At 39.8% G+C, this 20674-nt stretch overlaps 1 protein-coding gene across 1 annotated transcript; it reads right to left on the reverse strand.

Annotated features, from left to right (window-relative positions):
- Positions 1–1082: 1082 nt before the first annotated feature.
- LOC108682183 (protein spinster homolog 2) lies at positions 1083–16143 on the reverse strand. The gene is made up of 12 exons (XM_018171311.2): positions 15979–16143; positions 12446–12649; positions 11427–11588; positions 8231–8341; positions 7432–7486; positions 6116–6223; positions 4822–4981; positions 4289–4477; positions 3350–3543; positions 2413–2497; positions 1851–2048; positions 1083–1595 (listed from the first exon to the last, which is right to left on the reverse strand). The coding sequence occupies exons 1-12, from the start codon at positions 15996–15998 to the stop codon at positions 1510–1512; spliced, it is 1572 nt and encodes a 523-aa protein (XP_018026800.1). The 5' UTR covers positions 15999–16143; the 3' UTR covers positions 1083–1509.
- Between the last annotated feature and the right edge of the window lie 4531 nt (positions 16144–20674).

Here is a 20674-nt window from a genome sequence, read left to right on the forward strand (position 1 = left end):
CAGCGGTTGCAGGCAGACGCTTTGAATGCTACTCATCGCAGACGACTACCGTACCTCATTGTTTCAATGGGTTTGAACTAGCCTGACACGAGTCGAAAGATGTTGAACGCACGCACCTTGATATTCCCTAAATAATATTTGTTAAGGTCAAGAAATGAGTACCTGTCTGTCGGCGAGACGGGTATCAACTCCTACTGATTAGCGTTGTGCTCGTGCAGCAGTAGAGGTGCTAGTAACAAATTAACAAATTCTTCCTTTCTCATGGCCTATCATTAAGTTTGATCTAGCTAACATGGGCGAAAGTAGCCTTCCCTGAAAGCGTTATCTTAGCTAATCCCTCGCCAACTACAATAATTTAATGTTTGTTTGCTGGATTCGACTCCGGTGAAGAGCAAGAAAACAATTGCGATCTCGTCCCCGTAGAGGGACTTCTCAGAACGGTTGCTGTATTTATCAACTGCGACGGTGAACGTCTAGCTTGAGATAGTCGAAGTCTGAGAAGGAACTACTCGAGAGGCTTTTTATTGATGCATATATTGATAAAAGTGAGAAATATTATGCGGGTATGCCAGTAGAAAATGAAATTCTTGGTGATAGTATCCAGAAATAAAGAAATAACATGAATAAAATCTATTATCGGTTTATAAGATTTTCACACACTCGCGTCTCGGACGTGCCTGTGAAAATTTAGTATTTAACTACCATGATAAACACGCATCAAATTATTAAACACAGGCTAAAACACACTAAACATAGTATTCCTTTATAGGTTTGTACATCACAGAATCTTAAGAAAATATTTTACATGCTAGACGCATCTATGATGCCACTTAATTACCTAATAAAATAGAGTAAAAACTTACAAATAACTAAAGAGCTCAGCTATTCCAACTTTCATTCATTACGTAGATACATACTATGAATCAACATGAAACCGAAAATACATCAGTGATTTTCTCATGTTTACTGTCAACTCGTTCATTACTTTGATAAAAGTTACGACGTAAATACAGTCTCATGACGTTAAACGTATTTACAACAAAATACAACCGTAATTTACGCGTCCATTTTTCATTTTCATGAAAAACTTCGATTCCAAATAAAGTAAAGGGTTGCACCTTAAAAAACATTGACTAAATTGACACAACCAATGTGTTATCATTGGTGTCTTAGGGTCCACACGTATAAAACATTTAGGAAGAACGTGTTGCTTACACTCTACGGTCGTCACATTAAGTTTTACATTTATATCGTAGGTGCTGCAGTCCTCATACAGGCGTATATTAAATTATATTTGCGTATGAGGGTTTTTTTTATTACGGCTAGATACTCCTGTAAGTTTATGGTACATTACCCTGATATGCTAAATTTTTGTCTACGTTAAGTACTGTCGAAGTAGCGGGCTACCTCATCATCGTCGATTAATTCTTCCATTTACACTCGAAGTGCGCCTCCTTGGTACGCAAGATACGTCTCATTGGTACGCTGAGAGCGTCTCATAGGTACGCCTCACTGACGGTTGAGCTCGCTGGTGGATTCTTTATGGACTTTTTTGTCGTGCACGAAGAGGCTTGTGAACAGGAACACGCCGCTACCTGAACAAACGCACGCGTCGTGACGGAGAAAACCGAAAATGTTGAGGTTAGAATTGGATATTAAAGTTATAATTAGTAAAAATTGCGATAAATATTCACAAAAAGAAGCACTGTACTAGTGTAAACGAAAAACCATTCATAATTAATGTGTTTCATATATGTCATTATATAGACTGACGAGCTGAGAGTCTAAATATGTAATAAGTAATAGCGAGTATGTAATAATTTTGAAGTGCACATGAGCTGTCAACTCACTGAGTAGGAAGCAGCCAGGGTACATGATGTAGAGTGCAGTCCTGTAGGAGAAGGCATTACGTAGAGGCTCGACCAGTACAGGAGCGTTACCCCCGATGTTGTTCATAACGAACAAGAAGAAAGCCAGCGAGCTCGCCTTAACCGTCCCAGGCACGATGTCCAGCAGCACCGCAAATAGGATGCCGAACCACATCTCGGCTACCACCATCACGAAGAGGTGCAATTGTTAGTACAATGATGGATTCAATTGGATATTATGAAATATGAATTTTAATAGCCATTTATTAATTGTTCCATAGAACACAATTTTATTAATTTTTTGTTTATTTATTTCAATATTGTTCGGATATAGTTGCTCATTTCATACATTGGAAAACTATTCAAATGTTACTTGACGATCAAAAAAAATTATTCATCAATAAACATTACATAGTAAAATATTGAAATCGTAATATAATATCGGGCTTTCCATTTTTATTGTATTCCTTTTAAAAGTGCTAAAGAACTATAAAAAACTTTTGAGACGAAGACAGTACAAGAAATGAATGCACGAGTCACCCACCGAAGAAGTAGGCACACAGCAGACTGTACATGGCAGCAGGAGGTGCGAGGTACAGCACACCGGCAGCGAACGGCGTCGCCGCGAACTGCGCATGCGCCGACGGCCAACAGACGATAATAGAACAATATTAAACATGTCTTTCACTCTTGTAGTTTTTTTCCTAATTACCTATTCTTTCCCATTACAGCTTAGAAGTCACTATATTGATTAAAATTTGTGTAATACACTCACAAAGCTATTAGAACAATATCAAACATGTCTTCCACTCTTGTAGTTTATTTCTATCAATTGCCTATTCTTTCCCATTACAGGTTTCAAGTCACTATATTGATTAAAAATTGCGTAATACACTCACGACACCATGCATTCAAGAAGCCATACATTCACATTCACGAAGCAGCTTTTGGTCGTTTTCACTGTCCTTCGCGTCAAGCCAAGTCAGAACTGACTTTTTTATATTAATACTCTAGTTCTACCTGCAGTTCATTTTATTCAAATGACTTCTAAAATCAATCTGACTTGGGGAATTTACTACTACAACTTATATTCTTTCCGACATGACTTGTTTCTTAAGTTATTCTATCCTTAAAAACCGAATACACGAAAATAAATGAACTACACTACCGGACATTCTAAAAAACGCCAATCTCGTTAGGTTAGGGTTAGAGTTAGGGTTAGGTGTGTATAAACCCCTTCTTTACATTGCTGCACACTTTTCTACTAAGGTTGGGCCCAGCCAGGTTAGGTTCTTTTTACTTTTTTTCGCAATTTTACTTAGTTCATTGGGTCAAAAATAATCATAGTCCGGACAAGTGCAATTAATATATACATATATATTACTCATTCTAGGCTAGTCCTCTTATACATTGGCTATATTGGAGAATTGGATAGGATAGAACATTGTATAATTTATCCCTGATATTGCATGTTTGTTCACCTGGCTCGCGGCCAGTACGTAGAGCCTGGCTTTAACCCCCAGCTTCTTGACGAGTCTGTCGGACACGAAGCCTCCCACCGCCACCCCCACCGTCCCCCCGACGATGCTCACCCACGACACCCACGCCCCTACGTTGAAGTGAGGGTAGTACGTCTGGAAGTAGAGCTGCGTGTTGTATGCCCAGGTGAACCCTCCTGCGGGTGAAAAAAATGTAAAGGTAAAAATTGTAAAAAATATAACTCAGTACCCACTGCAGTGAGTGACAGAGAGCGCATTTTCTCGTCGACGAAAACTTGAGGTCACGGACGGACAGACAGACAGAAAGACGGACATGGCGAGCACAATAGTGCATTTTTTCCATAAATGAGAAAATGCGCTAAAAATTGTAATCGTCAGCTAAGATTTATATATAAAAAGAAAACGTTAATTTTTTACCTAATTCCTGGGTAAAATAAAAAATTAAATAAATCAAACAGGACGTAAGGTTTATTCTAGAAGTAAAGATAAATTTTAGTTGTGCATCGAGTACAATACGTCAAAGATGGCCTTGAAATATATTTTTTCGTCCAACCTTACTCAAATAGTATCTGTACAGAAAATATCGAACTACGTCAAAGAGATAAGCTATATATTAGTAGTGTAGAATTCATAATACACGTGGATATGTAATAACGACATACGAACTACGAAATAAAATGCAGTTACGCACACGTAGCAATGAAAAGAATAAGAGGAAGAAATACAACTCAGTACTCACTGCAGGGAGTAACAGAGAGCGCATTTTCTCGTCGGCGAAAACATGAAGTCACGGACAGACGGACAGACAGGCAGACGGACAGACGGACAGACAGACGGACGGACATGACGAGCACAATAGCGCCTTTTTCCATAATTGAGAAAATGCTATGGTAAATGAGAAATAAATGGTAATGATATAACCTGTATGGCGGATGGAGGCAGCAAGACAGAGGAAGATGTACGAGGGCTTTATGATGGCAGAGACAAAGTCAGAGCTGAGCGCTGCCTTCAGAGTTGCTCTGACTGAGCGCCTCTTCGTCTGAGCAGCCTGGTCCTTGACGCTGGGAGAGCGTGGTGGCAGCTGCATGTCACTCATGGCGTAGCTCGTGTCTGTGATGTGTTACATTTGTCAACGGCAAAATTAGGTAAAATGTTCGAATTAAAAACGAGTCAAATCTAGAATGCTCGCTTGAGCACGAAATTTTTGACCAGAAAATGTCATCTTTAGCTCCAACATTGGTTAATATGATCCCAATTTTGTAGCTGTGAAACTACCTGTGAAATTATAACCCGACTAAGAGCTTTGACGTGCTTTCAAACAATTCAAAAAAGTATTGAAATAGAAGAGAGATAGGAAAAAATAGATGACTATAGTTACATTAAAAATACAAAATTAAACTCAAGACGAAATATATATCATGGTTTTTGTCTATGTATCGCCTGGTTCACCACACCAGAATCAATGGATGTGGTGTCGGTGAGTGGTGCGGGGTGTGGTGAAGGCTTGTCATCATCAGGCCCCCCCAGCCGAGGAGGTTCCTCCAGCACCACCAGCATGTACACCAGCACCAGCACCCCCAGCATCCCTGAGATGTAGTAGGACCAGCGCCAGCCCTACCAACAACATTACAACCGTCACAGCCGTTAGTATTACAACCGTCACAGCCGTTAGTATTACAACCGTCATGACCGTTAGTATTACAACCGTCACGACCGTTAGTATTACAACCGTCACGACCGTTAGTATTACAACCGTCACGACCGTTAGTATTGCAACCGTCACGGCCGTTAGTATTACAATCGTCACGGCCGTTAGTATTACAACCGTCACGGCCGTTAGTATTTCAACCGTCACGACCGTTAGTACTACAACCGTCACGGCCGTTAGTATCATGTCGGCTAAAACGTTCATGACGATCGTAATTATTATGCCTGTCCTAGCAACGGAACATGAGAAATAATTAGCAGGTTATCTTTCGGAAGCAGGTTCCTTAGATTATAAACTTTAGGAAGTGTCCACATTAGGCAACGCAAAATAAATATTTCATTCCTACTAATGTTCTTACTGAGTTGGGAAACAAAGGATATATTTAATTATAACTCAACATCAAATGTACAGTTTAAATGTGAATACGTCGCGGCCTTTCTAATTTTTCAGCAGTGTAATCTTATATCGTAGCATTTTTCAAATATTCCTGAATGCTTGCACAATTTTATCTTGCTACCATAAAATGAGGATATACTTATGAGAAATTTGTGATAGAATTAGCACATTTAATCTGTTTCCATTTTCCCTTTATTGTGGCACCAGAAAAAGAACCAATGCAGTTTTTGTCACCATTATCCCTACTTGATTTCTAAGTTATTTAATTTATAGAAATACGATATATGCTTGGCAACTATTGACGCTTTTTAGTTCGGTTTATTGTATTATTATATTACAATAAATGTATTGTATTATAGTGTCTAGTCTATATTTTTGATCGTATCAGTCAGCTAATAATTGGCTGTAATTACCGTAATATCTAATTAACATCCGTTATTTTTGTTCGTTTTCATTATAAAATTTGGAAATTAATTACATATATTAAAATTAAATTACATTTATGCCATCTATCCTACATTTGTTGATAATTTTGTCAATTGTAATTGCTATTGTAATAACTATTCGTCAGTACACTTGGTATTTCAAGTATGACGATCTATTTAATATGCGATATCTGTGCTCGCTCTCTACACAGGACTGACCATGCCGAGTATGTCGGCGGCTGTGACGTAGTTGCCGATGATGTAGGAGAGGCCGTAGCCCAGGTAGATGCCCCAATTGAAGATGCCCAATGCCAACCCACGCACACTCTGTCACAACACTCATTGTGTCATAACACTGTCAACACTGACAATGCACCACCGCTTTGTAACACGGCTGCTTATTCTTTTTAAAAATGAGAAATTTTTTGCTTGGCAAGCAAGATTGAGGATCTCGTTTTGTCATCGAAAGGCATGAAAATTTATAATATTATAAATTTCTCTTGATAGAATATTTAATTTAAGATTCATTTAAGGCAATTGTGGCTATATTCAGATAGTTGATTAGTTGAGATGCTAAAATTACAAATGAATTGATTGGCCTCCTTCATCGAATCTGCTCTGTTACAACGAAGATTTCAGGCGGGGCATCACGAGTAGGATCTTTATAAAGGGACAACTTCTCTTCGTGCAATCAAAATATTACAGGCGAATATACAGGGTGATTCACTGAAACTTCCTGATTCGAAATCTCAATATAGAAAGAAATTGTAAAGATATTATTACAATCTAAACTTTATTAAAAAATACATTACCTGACTTTTTGTACAATTTTTTTAAGATCATATCGAACAAATGACAGCCCCGATTGTCAATGCATTCAGTTAATCGATTTTTGTTCAACGCGCTGAAGCAAATTGCCGGATATGTTGGCGATGCTAGGCGTATGTTATTCTTCAAATGAAGTAGGGTCCTTGGACAGTCATTGTAAAGTATTTATTTAAGATAATCCCTTAAAAAATAAGGGATTATCTTAAAGAAATAGGAGCGAAATATGGGGCATACTTGAAGGACGAATACGGAACCGAGTATGTAATGCTCGTTGAGTAGTGATAATAGAACGGCCATTAGAAAAGTATGCCTCGACAGCAAACGCATGCTGCTCACTTGTCCAATGCATAGTGGCAACTGACTAGGTGGGACACAAAACTTCATGACGTTGCCTTTCATGCGCAATACTCTCCGCCCTATTCCTGCAACACCTGGCTATTAACGCGAAATACAAAAAAGGAAATTTCCGCGAATCACACTGTACAATCAAGAAGAGATTCCACGAATTAGTTACTAATAACTGTTAAAATTTGAAAAAATAACTATCATGGCACGCTTATAATAAACTGGTTTATAAAGCAACATAGAATAAAGAGAACAGACGTATTTGTAAATAGAATAGAATAAAACAATATTTCAAGAAGCTTATCAAAAATTTGAATTCGAACTCGCAGAGTGTTCCTTATATCTCTTCATAACTTAGTCACCTCTGTGAACAAATCCGATATGATGCTACTGGCTGAGGGAGCGAACGATGACTCTCTGTAATGCAAACAATTTGTCAACAACTTCTAGGCGTACTTAACTCATATTTAAACCATTCATAGCAATTTCATAGAAAATAAAAACTTGTAAGCATTAATCATCATTCAATATTGCTTTTATTTTGAAAAATATACAAACTTTTTTCGGTTCGTTTAGTTGGTCGCACATTTAGCCTCCGAAATCTTTGTTATATAAATTACCACGAAGTTACGAAGAAAACTTTGAGGCTACACATCAACGAATATGAAAGTTCAATAATAAATTACAAATTTGTCCAATTCTAACCCTTCACTTCTGCTCTAGCTGCTGTAGTTCAGTCTTCACGCACATTGCCTTCCTCTTCACAGCGAGCTCAGAATGCAACCCCTTTTATCCCATTGAATCAACTAATACCATACAAAGCAAACGGCGATTAACGTCCAGCTATTGCTTTTTCATTCATTTTATAACCTCTTTGCGGTCCTTGCACATTGCCTTCACATCTTACTTATAGAAAATTTCTCTTTCATCTTCACCCACCAGCCCCGTTCTTAACTCTGTACACACCGCAACCTCCTCGTACCCCATGCCTCCCTCTGCTCAACCCGCCCCTCTCGTTGCTCACCCACAATTCCCTCTGCTCAACCCGCCCCTCTCTTTGCTCACCCCACAATTCCCTTTGCTCAACCCGCCCTTCTCTTTGCTCACCCGTGCCCTTTTTTGCTCACCCCGCGCCAATCACCCGTGCCCTTTTTTGCTCACCCCGCGCCAATCATCATCCTGAGCACGACGAGGTGCCAGTACTGCGTGGCCGTGCCCATGAGGAGCGTGGCGAGCGTGATGAGCGCCAAGCACGCCGCCAACACGTTCTTCCTGCACGTAGACCGGCACGAGCGATTAATAACCTGCACCTAGCATAAAACTTTCACCATAGTTGAAACGAGGTGAATAAGAGGGAACTCATCTTAGGAAGCTAAACTGTTAGAAAAAAAAACGATGAAAAAACGGTCCCAATGGCGTTCTAGTGGCCGGTCGCCCCGTGAAAATGAACTGTTTCGCCGTTTTTATCAGATGTTTTACGGATTTCTAGTGTTAAATTAGAATAAAAACGGCGGCCCCGTTTTTCTTTTCACGTGCCGACCGGCCACTGAAACGCCGGTAATACCGTTAACGGTAATTTTTCTAACAGTGTATAGTGTATATCATGTAAGATGCTCTGTGCGGGGGTTGATATGGTACCGAGTGCTGTTATTAATCAAGACTAGTACCTGGTCTCAACACAAGAATTTGTCCTCGGAATGGCACCGCTGTGTGGGAATGGATCTTCTGGACTACGATCTTCGATTTCCTTGCCTTTCTCATAAGTTGAGAATTCTGCCTCAACGATAGTCTCAGATCATAATGAAGGTCTGCAACACCGTAACTCATTGCGGTCAAGAACAAGCAACTATTTCCTGAGGAACTGATAAAAAACTTTGAGCATTTCTGCGCTCTTGTCACTGCGTTTCTTAATATATAGACCTCCTCCGTGGAGGCATTGAAGGAGCGAAGCCAAATTGTATACTAATGAGATGCAGATTTTTGAAGGGAGTGGACACCTAAGTTACCAAAGTATTCCAATGAGTACAAAACAATCCTCGTCCTAATATATATTCTATTTTGATGGGCTTTGGATGAGAACAGACTAAGCTCTGCCAGATCAGCAACCAACCTATCAACTCAGCAATCCTTTCAACCAACCTATGGTGTCTGCCAGAACAGTAACCAACCGATCAAATCGGCCAGACAAACAACCAACCAATTGACTCAGCCATGTTCGCAAGTGAAAAGTAGCTGCCAGAATACGAGAAATCTACAGTGATTTGGCAAAAGATAAATATCAAACTAGGTAAGGCCATCATCATCATTGGCATGCATCCATCTCGAAAGTTGATGGTTGCGCCACGTCTGTCACCACACAACTCACTGCTGGCAGCGCTTCGAGTCGCTCGCCAGGCCCATTTGGGCATGGCAGTTACGACCGCAGTTGGCGGAGATGAAGTCAGATGATGCGACGATGTTTTGTGCCTGCTGTCTAGCTTTCCGAAGACGACGCTTGTCTTCAAGCCTCCGATTACCTAGCTCCTCGCACCCGGACTCCATGCAGAACGGCCCGTCGCCAACCGCATCGGTTGTTGGCAAGTCGCTCCCAGGTTTGAGCGGTCGATATTTGCAATTCCGAGGCTGCGCTTGCAGATATCTTTAAAACACAATGTCGGGCGGCCGGTCGGGGGTGCGCCTGTAGCTAGTTCTCCGTAGAGCAAGTCCGTAGGAATGCGACCGTCCTGCATGCGATGCACGTGCTCGAGCCACACAGCAAACGGCGCTGGCACAGGAGGAGATGCATGCTCATTGTGCCGGCTTGTTCCAAACAGATGTATTGTTACCCTGTCTTCCCATGTGATGTTAAGGATGCGGCGAAAGCAGCGAAGGTGGACGCACTCTAGGCGGTTTTCCTGTTATGCGTACGTAGACCAGATTTCGCTGCCGTACAGAAGGGTACTAAGGACGCACGCCTGGCACACTTTAAGCTTGGTGTGAAGCGTCACCCACTTGTTTGACCACACCCTTTTGTTCAGTCTGGCCATCACACCTGCCGCTTTAGCAATCCTCCTGTCAATCTCACTTTCGAAGGACGGTTGTTGCTGATAGTGGAACCCAAGTAGGTGAAATGCTCGGCGACTTCGAGTTGCTCACCGTCAACGATAATAGAGGGGGGCGCTAAAACGTCCGGGCCCATGACGTTGGTTTTCCAGATGCTGGTAGTCAGGCCGAACTTTCTGTAGGCGTGGGCAAAGCAGCCCTGAAGAAGATCCTCTTTGAATATCCTCTTCAGTATATAGGAAGAGAGAGTTGCGTCATCAGCAAAAAGCAACTCTCTGATAAGGACAGTGTGGACCTTTGTTCTTGCTCTCAAACGAGTCAAGTTGAAAAGTTTACCATCGCTCCTGGTATGTAGATGGTTGCTCTCGTTGGAGTCCCTAAACGCAAATTTGTACAACAATGAGAATAAGATGCCGAAGAGAGTAGGGGCCAATATACAGCCCTGCTTAACTCCGCTTTTGATACTAAAAGGCTCTGAGGTATTGCCATCGTAGCTGACTACGCGTTGCATGTCGTCGTGGAAGGAGGAGATGATGTTAAGAAGACGAGAGGGCAACCTATCTTCCCCAGCAACAAGAACAGACCTCTCCGGCTGACAAGATCAAAAGCCTTTGTCAGGTCGATGAATGCATTGTACAAAGGCCTCTGTTGCTCTCGATATTTCTCCTGCAATTGGCATAAGGAGAAAACCATGTCTGCTTTGGAACTCTGGGCCCTGAAACCACACTGGGATTCCGGATAAACGTGATCAGCAAGGGCTTGTAGGTGACCGAGCCCCGCACGGGCGAAGACCTTGCCCACAATGCTGAGCATTGATATCTCTCTGTAGTTGTTGCAGTTGCTGCGATCGCCTTTATTATTGTATAGAGTAATTATCTTGGCACCACGCATGTCCTGCGGTACCTGGCCCTTTCTCTAGCAAATACAAAAAAAGCTCGTGAAGGGGGCCAAGTAAGGCCTGCTTACCACTTTTGATGACCTCTGGGGGTTTTCCATCCTCACCAGCCGCCTTCCTACAGGAAAGTGCGTCGATGGCTTTGTCTAGCTCATCGATTGACGGTTCAGCATCCAGAACATCGAAGACAGGTAAGTCCTTAATAGCGTCTAAACTCTAGTGCTTCCTGCGTGACTTTGTTAACAGCTCGCCCGACCTCAGTAGTGCCGTTTTTTTACACTGGTCTTTCTGTCGCTCGTTTGATCCCCTCGTACTTCCCACCAACCTTTGCCAGAGTCTGAGGCCCGCTCTATGCTGTCCGTCAATAATATTGCAGCCAATAGCTATTTGCGCAGCTGCGGGCTCAGACCATCAACCAACCTATTGACTCGGTCCGACACGAAGCCCATGAAGACTCCTGAGATGGTGAAGACCGCCACGAAGGAAGGGCCTGCCAGGAGCTGATATTGCATCCCCAGGCCGCTGTAGTCCCACACGCAGGCAGACTCGTTGCTCGTGCTCGACACCCATATCTCGGTGCACCTGGTGGGCACTTTGTTCATTAGTGCTTCTTTGCATGCGTAGTATCAGCAGTGGTGGGCACAGTCCGCTAATCCGCTAACCGCTAATTAGAGAAGCTTACGTTTACCTTAGCTGGTGTGTCACACCGATGGCCGACTACGTCAACATATGTACGTCAACCAATCACGTCTTGTGTAAGAAAAGACGTGATAGGTTACACAAGACGTGATTGGTTGACGTAGTCAGCCACGAGTGTGGCACACCGGCTAAGGAAAACGTCAGCTTCGCTAATTAGCGGTTTGTGGATTAGCGGGACTGTGCCCACCACTGGTAGTTATGAGTTAGGTCAATTTATGATGCACACCCTAATTACCGTATACTTCACTGTTTGAATTTTAATAAAAACGTTAATGCTAGGAAAGTGATACCTTGCAATTTTTATTTTCCCAAGAATATTAATAATTGGCAGGCCATACTTTTTTATGCATTTAATTACTAAATTGCGCTTTCAAGCCTAAATTACTGGGAAAATGCATTACAGACACCTCGTAAAACCCAATATTTTTGTGTCCGGGTCGCAACTTTAGAGATGAAGTAGTACATTTTTCATAGCAGAATGTTCAATGCTACAAATATTCTACTTTAATAGACTTCATTGCTCCGAACAATTTCTCGACACCTGCAGGGACGTATATCATATATTCATATTAAACTTATTCATATATACGGCGTAAATTCGTTGTACGGCCTTCACGGTGAATAAGAAATGGTGCACATGCTGAAAAATAAAGTTACCGTTCACACCGTCACACTTCTTGAGCAAACTACGTAATTATGTCTTCAACAAAAAAAAATAGGTTGAGTTTACAAGAACTCACACGTCAGAAGAGTTGCCTTGGTAGCAGAAGACGTTGTCGGGCACGTCTTCGTCAGTATCGAGGTCTGGGTTGACGAGGCAGCCATGGTCACCGTAATGCAGCTCCTGGCTCATGGGTGTCGTCACGACGCCTAGCAGGAAGTGCGCTAGCTCCCCCACCACGTACAGCAGCGACAGCGAGCTCAGCTGCACCCATTTCGATGTCCTAAACCAGGTTAAGAAACCGCGAATCATGAAAAAAATACTTACGACGTTTTTAGCGCATTTTCTCATTTATGAATAAAATGCACTATTGTGCTCGCCATGCCGTCCGTCCGTCCGTCCGTCTGTCCGTGACCTCAAGTTTTCGTCGACGAGAAAATGCGCTCTCTGTCACTCACTGCAGTGAGTACTGAGTTATAATTTTTAATAGATTTATTCAGCATAGTTGCACCCATTTCGACGTCCTAAACAGACGTTATAAAACCGCGAATCTTGAACAAAATACTTACGACGTATTTTTTAATTTATTCATTTATCATAATTGAGCGAATAATATGCAAAAGAGACAAGGAAGTTTGAACTCATGTAATGTCGCAAAGCTTAAAAATAGTTTCGAGATTAAAAGTTACGAGCTCGATTGATGTTGGTATATAAAAAGTACCTATACTTAAAAAACTCCTAAGTTATTAATTTTAAACATGAAAGTCACATTGCATGGGAAGTAGTCACGAGGGCGTAAGTTTTGACCTCAATTATCTTTTCAAAAATAAAGGTAAGAAAATTATCCAATCAATTATCTTAATAAACATCGCTCGGGGATCATTTTAGCCATATTTCAAGTCCTCAACCGACCGAATCTCCCGATTTCCAATTGTAAAAGAAAGAAGAAAAGAAAAATGAATTTAGTGGAGTAACAGAGCGACTGAAAAATTGTGGCAGAATTTAACGATGAACGTATAAATATTTAGAAGACGATTATGTTAAAACCACCTTCCATCTAGGATTGTACTCAATTAGGTTTCAATTGTGGAGAAGACAACTATCAATCTGAATTCGAATTAAATCATCCCTAAATATTGACTAGCCGTGCATTAAAAAATGACATTCAACTAGAAGCGAGGATTCAAATATAATACAATATAAACGTATGTTTCCAAATTTATAATGATCAGCACATGCGTGATGGGACGTACTTTGCATGGCATACTAATGCAGCGAAATTTCCTAGGAACGGGTGTGGCTATTTTCGCCTAATTTGACTCTTAATGCGCACATAATAATTGCAACCGTCTGAAAATACGATAATAAAACTAGCACATTATTATTCTCTGGCCATCTGACGGTAGCAGCATTGAATAATAATGGGAACTCTAAGACAAAACCTATCACAATTCATAAGACTGTTTTGAATGCAATGCGTACGACTGCCAGTAATTGTTCCTATACATAGACAAATTAATCACAACACATGGAATGAATGTGGGGCCCATTTAATTTATTTTGTAGGGTGTGCAATATATCTGTGCACCCACATTGTAAATGGGCCTTGAAAACAAAACGTAAAACGAAGAATGTGTAATGCAGTAGATTAATAATTGAATTAGTGAACCCATTCATGTGAATTCGATTTTTCAGTATCCTACTAATAACTACTCTTCTCTTTGATATTTTATAGCTGCATGGTAAAGATGGCAGGTATTCCCTGTATGTAGAACAACAAATTTGTACAAAAATATCTTCATTCGAAAATATTTGTTTTATATTATTTGTTTAATGACCGGGATTTCATTTGGTTACTTCTTCTAAAAGTTTTAGCGATGATATTTGCAATATTCCTATCGAGTACCTAATAATTTTTCGGAACAAACTGATGGTTAACTTAATTTCTTTTCTTTCGAGAAAATCTTGAAGTGAGCTTTTGCCTTTGATATCGCAATTGGATTCAAAATAGTCGCTAAATTATTGCTCATGTTCATTACAAAGATTATGACGGAGTCAGGGATCAAGTGATCCTTATAAAAAGGTTAGGATGCCTACTGAAAGATAACTATAAAAACGCATCAAATTAATAAAAAAATTACAGAGGCAGTAAAAATACATTAGAAGATCATGATGCTTAACGCGAGTATAGATGCCCTTTATCTTCACTTATCAACAGATAATGAAGTTGTTGCCACAACGGATGGTGTCAGTATCAAACAGATGCACTCTTAAGTGCAAAAACTGGGCCAACCTGCATGGCCAGACGATCGATATTGTTAATTATTACAGGAGTCGGCCGGAGGACAAAGAAGTCTGCGAGGCTCAAGGTTGGTTCTCGATGCGAAGAAATGAAGTTTACGGTGTCGAATAAATTATTTACTATATATAAGATTAACAATCCTATAGAATATTTTAGAAAAGATTACTTTTGACTATTGGCTAATAGAGACGATTATTGAATTGTTAACATTTGAATGAATTATCTGTTTTCATAATGTGTAAATATTTCAGTATGATATTTTAAAGAGAACTTTTGTAAAATTTGACATGTAAAGTAAGTCTCGTTACAGTTGAAGACAAGCGACAATATAAGACAAGAAAAAGTGCAAAATAACCTGAAATATGAACGCGAATAAACCCCGTAAAATGATTTACTGGAAATTATTTTCAAGATGTTTTTCATAACACGCAGTTTCAATATGAAATTGAGACAAACTTTAAGAGGATATCTAGATTGGTCGCATGCACACAACATCGGAGAAAATTCACCGCGATAACGAACAGTTAATTGATAAAATGGATAAGACATCAGTGCAGCTGGCCGTGCAGTCGAGCTATTTTCCTACGTTAAAATTTTCGACCATCTACAGAAGAGAAAAACACAGCTGACAACCAAAGATTCATTTCCAAATGAGGTGAAGAAAAATTAAGTTACCTAAACACAGTTCATTGTACAAGAGAGAGCCGAGAACGAGAAAGAATATACTTCAAACGAAAATAAATTTATAATCGATTGTCGAAAACGTTAATTCTTCAGATGATTCTAAAATAATTTAGAAGTAATCGAGTGCATCATTATCATATAATTGTTGAACAGGCGTGACCACGGATGAGTATACACAACAGAATAGCTTTACCCGGGCTATTAATTTAACACAGAATTTTACATACTTGTATAAAATATATACAACAACTTGTATGAACACAATAGAACTAAATGATTATACAAAATAGGATGGCAGGTCCTTAGGGGGAAAAATTGCATGCTATAGATCAGTAAGCAATACTTGTATTTATTTCGAAGATGTACTTTGAGCATCGATGTTGACACTGCTGTGTACATCAATACGTGTAAATATCAATTGGTTCGCAATGTTTTCTGTTGGAGTCTTAGCATACATATTGCTGGTAATAAAAAAACATCATTCACTTAGAAAACAGCAGTGTCATAAAAATGGCTTGAAGATCAACAACACAGCGTCTGAAAATATATGTATATATATCTATATGTTACTACAAAAATCTGTCGGTAATGCTTAACTTTTTTTTCAAATATCATTGTTTTCTTACCTGGCAGGGCGCGGAAACATGTCTGGGAGTCGTTGGCGATTCTTAAAAAAATCAGGTGTATTTGTATATATTCAGTATTTAGCTATTCACATAATTTTTGCAGACACCGCCTGGTTGGAATATACAAATGATTTACCTCAGCACTGCAATGAAAATACACGCTGAGAAAAATGAGATAATGAGGACAACAATTAGTGAACATTATAATACATTCACGGTGCGCCGTACTCTAATTAAAATGATTTCATAAATTAGAGGCAAAAATACTGGAAGAAGCGCTACGTCCTCGGCAAAGCTTACAAACATGCGCTGCAGTTTGGGCGAGTCATGCACAGGGTACGGGTAACAACTTCACTGGTGCAGGTTTTTCTATTTAAAACAAGCACGTCGACCTTGAGCGTTCTCTGACAATGTGAGGCATGTACATAGTTTTGATACTACTTTTTCGAGGTGATCTGCAACGTATGCAATGATGCACAGACTACAATTAGATACTTAACTTTACACGAGAAGATGATGAACTAGTTTCAAGAATCGTACAGCTGAATAACGGGCATTAGCAGCATTTTCATTCATACTATATGTTCTGAATATTTTTTGCAAAATCTCACAACGTATGTATTGATATTTTTCGTTCGCTCTTCACATATATTTGTAACGAAATTTGGAAATTCCAACCAAGTGCAAAGATAGTGATGCGTAACAAAGGCGTATCGCTCATTAAACAATGTGCAATGTAATCATGCGTATCCGAGGTTACGTAAGTACGTAAGATGTCATGCGACCTCGAACTCGGACGTCCATCCTGGCAGCATCTTGGAATTTTCAACCCTTCTAAAATTATAGTCTTGTCCACGTAGATATTATGAACAAACAAGAGATATGATGTACGAACAAACATCAAACAAACTTGTGTTCATGGAATCATCTAAAGACAATTAAGCTGAGGCTGATAAATGAGACGGCCTGAGCTCATATTGACTATGCCGAACAAATGATCCATGCTCCACATTGGACCGCCAGCTCGTGTGAGTGCGTGAGTCTTTTGACTGGCATTGTCTGGCAACAAGCGTGGCTAGACTTACGTAATTAGGAACATTAGTCGCCATATCGGCGGAGATTCTCTATCGTCCATAAAACTGGCATAATATTCTTTATAGTACAGCTGTCTCGACAGAAATAGTTTGTCATCCACTGACATTGAGAATCTGACTCGTGATGCATGTTGGGAGGAAAATCATTTAATTAACGAAGAGCGAAATAACACCAGTAGGTAATTACTTAGCTGTGGATCCTCATAAGCAAGCATTGAATCTGGCGCTTCCTGTGATCCGTCAATACTTTGTACGGAAATATTGTATAACAAACAATAATCACGATGCCGTCGTTGTTGCAGTTGCAATGACTGAATGAGCCTTGTTATTTGGTAGCGGTCGTGTTTTCTATAACCGGCAAACTGAGCCTTCCGGTGAAGGGATGATCGACTCAAGTCGACTGTCTGTCTACTATGGCCATTATCGGCAGACTGTCTCTAATTTTTAATAAGGCTCAGAAGCTATGGCAGACTCAGGAAACGTTGCTCGTCGCTGATATGGATTTTCAATTTGTTATGTTTTAGTTTGAAAGCCTGTGTATCTTTACCACAGTAGTAATTCATTTCATAAGATATGCACATTGCCCGGATTTTTTCTTGCTCAATGTCAAATGAAAGGTTAAAGGATTTTTTAAATGAAAATCTTCCTATGATTGAAATTGAATAATAAAAAATGCTCATAATGTAGTTATTATAGTCTCATGTAAGAGTAAAGGATACATAAAAAACCATTACGGGGTGAATTTAATGATGTATTTTGGTCAGCATGATTCGTCAACGCAGCTTCCTGAGCTTCATTACAGCTACCTACGGCTACGGGCTACCAAATGGAAACTGATTCAAAGCCAACTAAAGCTGAACAATATCAGATACAGAGCAAAATCTCATACCTTCGATTCAATTACGGTCGCCGCAATCAAATTTGCGTTTATTTCCTCCGCAATTCGAACCACAGAATAATGGAACTCAATTCACATACCGTCATGCTAACTTCATTACCAAATATTGATTTAACATAACATGCACTTTCCTAGTATCAGCAACCTTGAGGCTCAAGTCAAAGAAGCTTCTATTCTCCTGGTTTATTTACTTCGCCCATTCACAGGCATTCATTGCAACGTCAGCCAGGGAGGAAATGGGACAAGTTTCTCGCATTGCACAGATAACAAAACTCACCTGCTGACAGCATGGCAGTCAGCGCACGACTGACGGACTGAGACTCTGAGTACTGACAACGTCACAGTCTCACAGAACACAGACGGTTGCAGTGCCGACTGCAGCCGTTTTTCTTGTAACCATTTTACACTAATTTCATTGTTATTTATTATAATAAGAATTATCACTTTTTCGACGGAATTACAAGAAACAGTACCAACAGTACCTTTTTCATGAGGCTGTTTTCAATCAATAGGAAGTAATTTAATGCTTCACTCATTCATGTACTCCCTATAAGGCTAAATCAATAAGAAGCGTCCATGGCAGTGGACAGTGGTTCTCAAACTTTTTGTGTTCGAGTACTACTTTGAGATACAGAACAGACGGCGCTTGATATATCAGGTATCTCATCATACTACTAATGCTGTGTACAATTTTTGCAATATATAGTACTAAATGCGCTGCTAATTAGAGTATTAAGTTAGTGTACTTCTTGATTTAAGAGGAGTATGCAAGGACCTGACATGATGGAAGTTGACTGGCAACAGTAAGAAATCAATGTCAGAGATAATAATCAATGATAATCAATTAATGCCAGATAATGATCAATCAATGTCAGATAAACAGTGCTTCTTTAAAGTCCAATTCTTCGGGTGAAAACCCGAAAAACTTCGTTTATGATAAAAAATTTATTCCTAAGTTAAACCTTTTTCTACACGTATTAACAATTCATGAGGATGGCATAATTGTGATTAGTGGTAAAAATCTAAGTAGCATACGCTGAAATTTTAAATTGCCAAATCGATAATGAAGGCCACTCATACGAGATTCGGTAATAAATTAAACACATTTGAAACTGAATTTAATTGGAAAGTCTTAGCATTCGTAAATTTTAAGGTAGGCTTGCATCAAAAGTGTATTATGAAATTCACAACAACCGTGACACTTTTAGATGAACACCACATTGCTTAGTTTGTTCATTGCTTATGAATAGAATAATTTACAAGGCAACATGGCTTCCAAAGTCACTTAAAACCAGAGAAAAGTTCATTTCAATATAGAGATGCCCAGATTTATCAACGAGAAGGTCAGAATTTTACTCAAATCAATGAACAGCTCGGTATTTTTTAATGAACGAGACCAAATTGGCCGGTAATTTTGTCACTTTGCCGACTTTCTACCGAGAGAAAAAAAACTGAAAATCCAATCTAAAGACGCATATCTCTCACTATTTTCAGTTATTTGAGGCTCATACTTATCACTGTACGTCATGAATATTCAAAGTTTCACTTCATCGCGTTGAGTTTCAAGACGGTATCGAGCAGAGCAGGCAACGACAAGTTACGGTCAGATTCCGCTTCATCAGCCAACCCGCTTGCTGATTCAGCAGCACCTGCAGCAGTCAAGTCACTGCCGCCGCTGTTGTGAAGACATCGTTAATCTAATCTTGGGTTGCTGGTGACCTTGTATCTTTGCAATGAAGGAATACTGGTCAAGCTCACCACTGGTTCATATGAACCAATTTTTTTCTAACTGGGTATTTTTTCTTCATAGATGATTCCTGAATCGATTTGATTACTTTCACAATTATTTCTGTTGTCCTTTTACGGACCGCAATGAATATTTATTCCTTTGTTTTTCTCGAAAACTTTTGAAGCAATCTACTAATTCGACTATTTCTTGCTTGGTTCATGCATGGTACAACCATGTCGATAATAAACCGCCTGGTTTCTACATTTGCCTTTCTATTTCCTATCGTGCTGGCATTTCTCCGTGCGCCGAAAAAAGTTATTATTTTTGTTCTTGTGATTACCACTCATTGCAGAACAGGCGTCATCTTCATTGCTACTTAGAGTAGATTATTAACGTTATTTGATTTTAGAAAAATAACCTTGGTGGAAGTTCGGTTCATAAGGATCATGATCCCGGTGGTCCTCAAATGCCGAAGTCGCGCAGTCCTCGGGCTCATTTTCTAAGCTGTTACGTTATACGCAAAATTTCATTTGATGAGACACTCGATGTTCTACATTTCTAAAGCGTTTATTCTTGTGATGCATCTACACTTAGTTCGAGGAGGATGCTGAAGATATAGAAGCAAACGATGAACGGAAATAATCGCAAGACTACGAATTACTACGCGGACTGTCAAAGGTACAATTAAAATAGTGTGGCTGTTCAAAATTCTCTGGCACAGCCTCAACGAATCGTTCCTCCGGGTTCTATTTCACTGGGCGTTAATTGCATGATGCGATACAAACTGGATCTGGCCAAGCAAGTGATTTCAATTTCAACTTCGTCAATCTTTCCAGATCTTCCAAACCATCTGCAAATGAAAGCACCATGAGTGACACTTTGAGGTATAAACTCTCGATTACATATTCTTTGGGCGCTCCAGTTTTCCATGATAAAGTTTTGGTGGATTTAATTTTTGGCCTAGAAGAGTTCCAT

The sequence above is a fragment of the Hyalella azteca genome, unplaced genomic scaffold, assembly GCF_000764305.2.
Source record: "Hyalella azteca isolate HAZT.00-mixed unplaced genomic scaffold, Hazt_2.0.2 contig4353, whole genome shotgun sequence".
In the NCBI taxonomy this organism is placed as follows: domain Eukaryota; kingdom Metazoa; phylum Arthropoda; class Malacostraca; order Amphipoda; family Hyalellidae; genus Hyalella; species Hyalella azteca.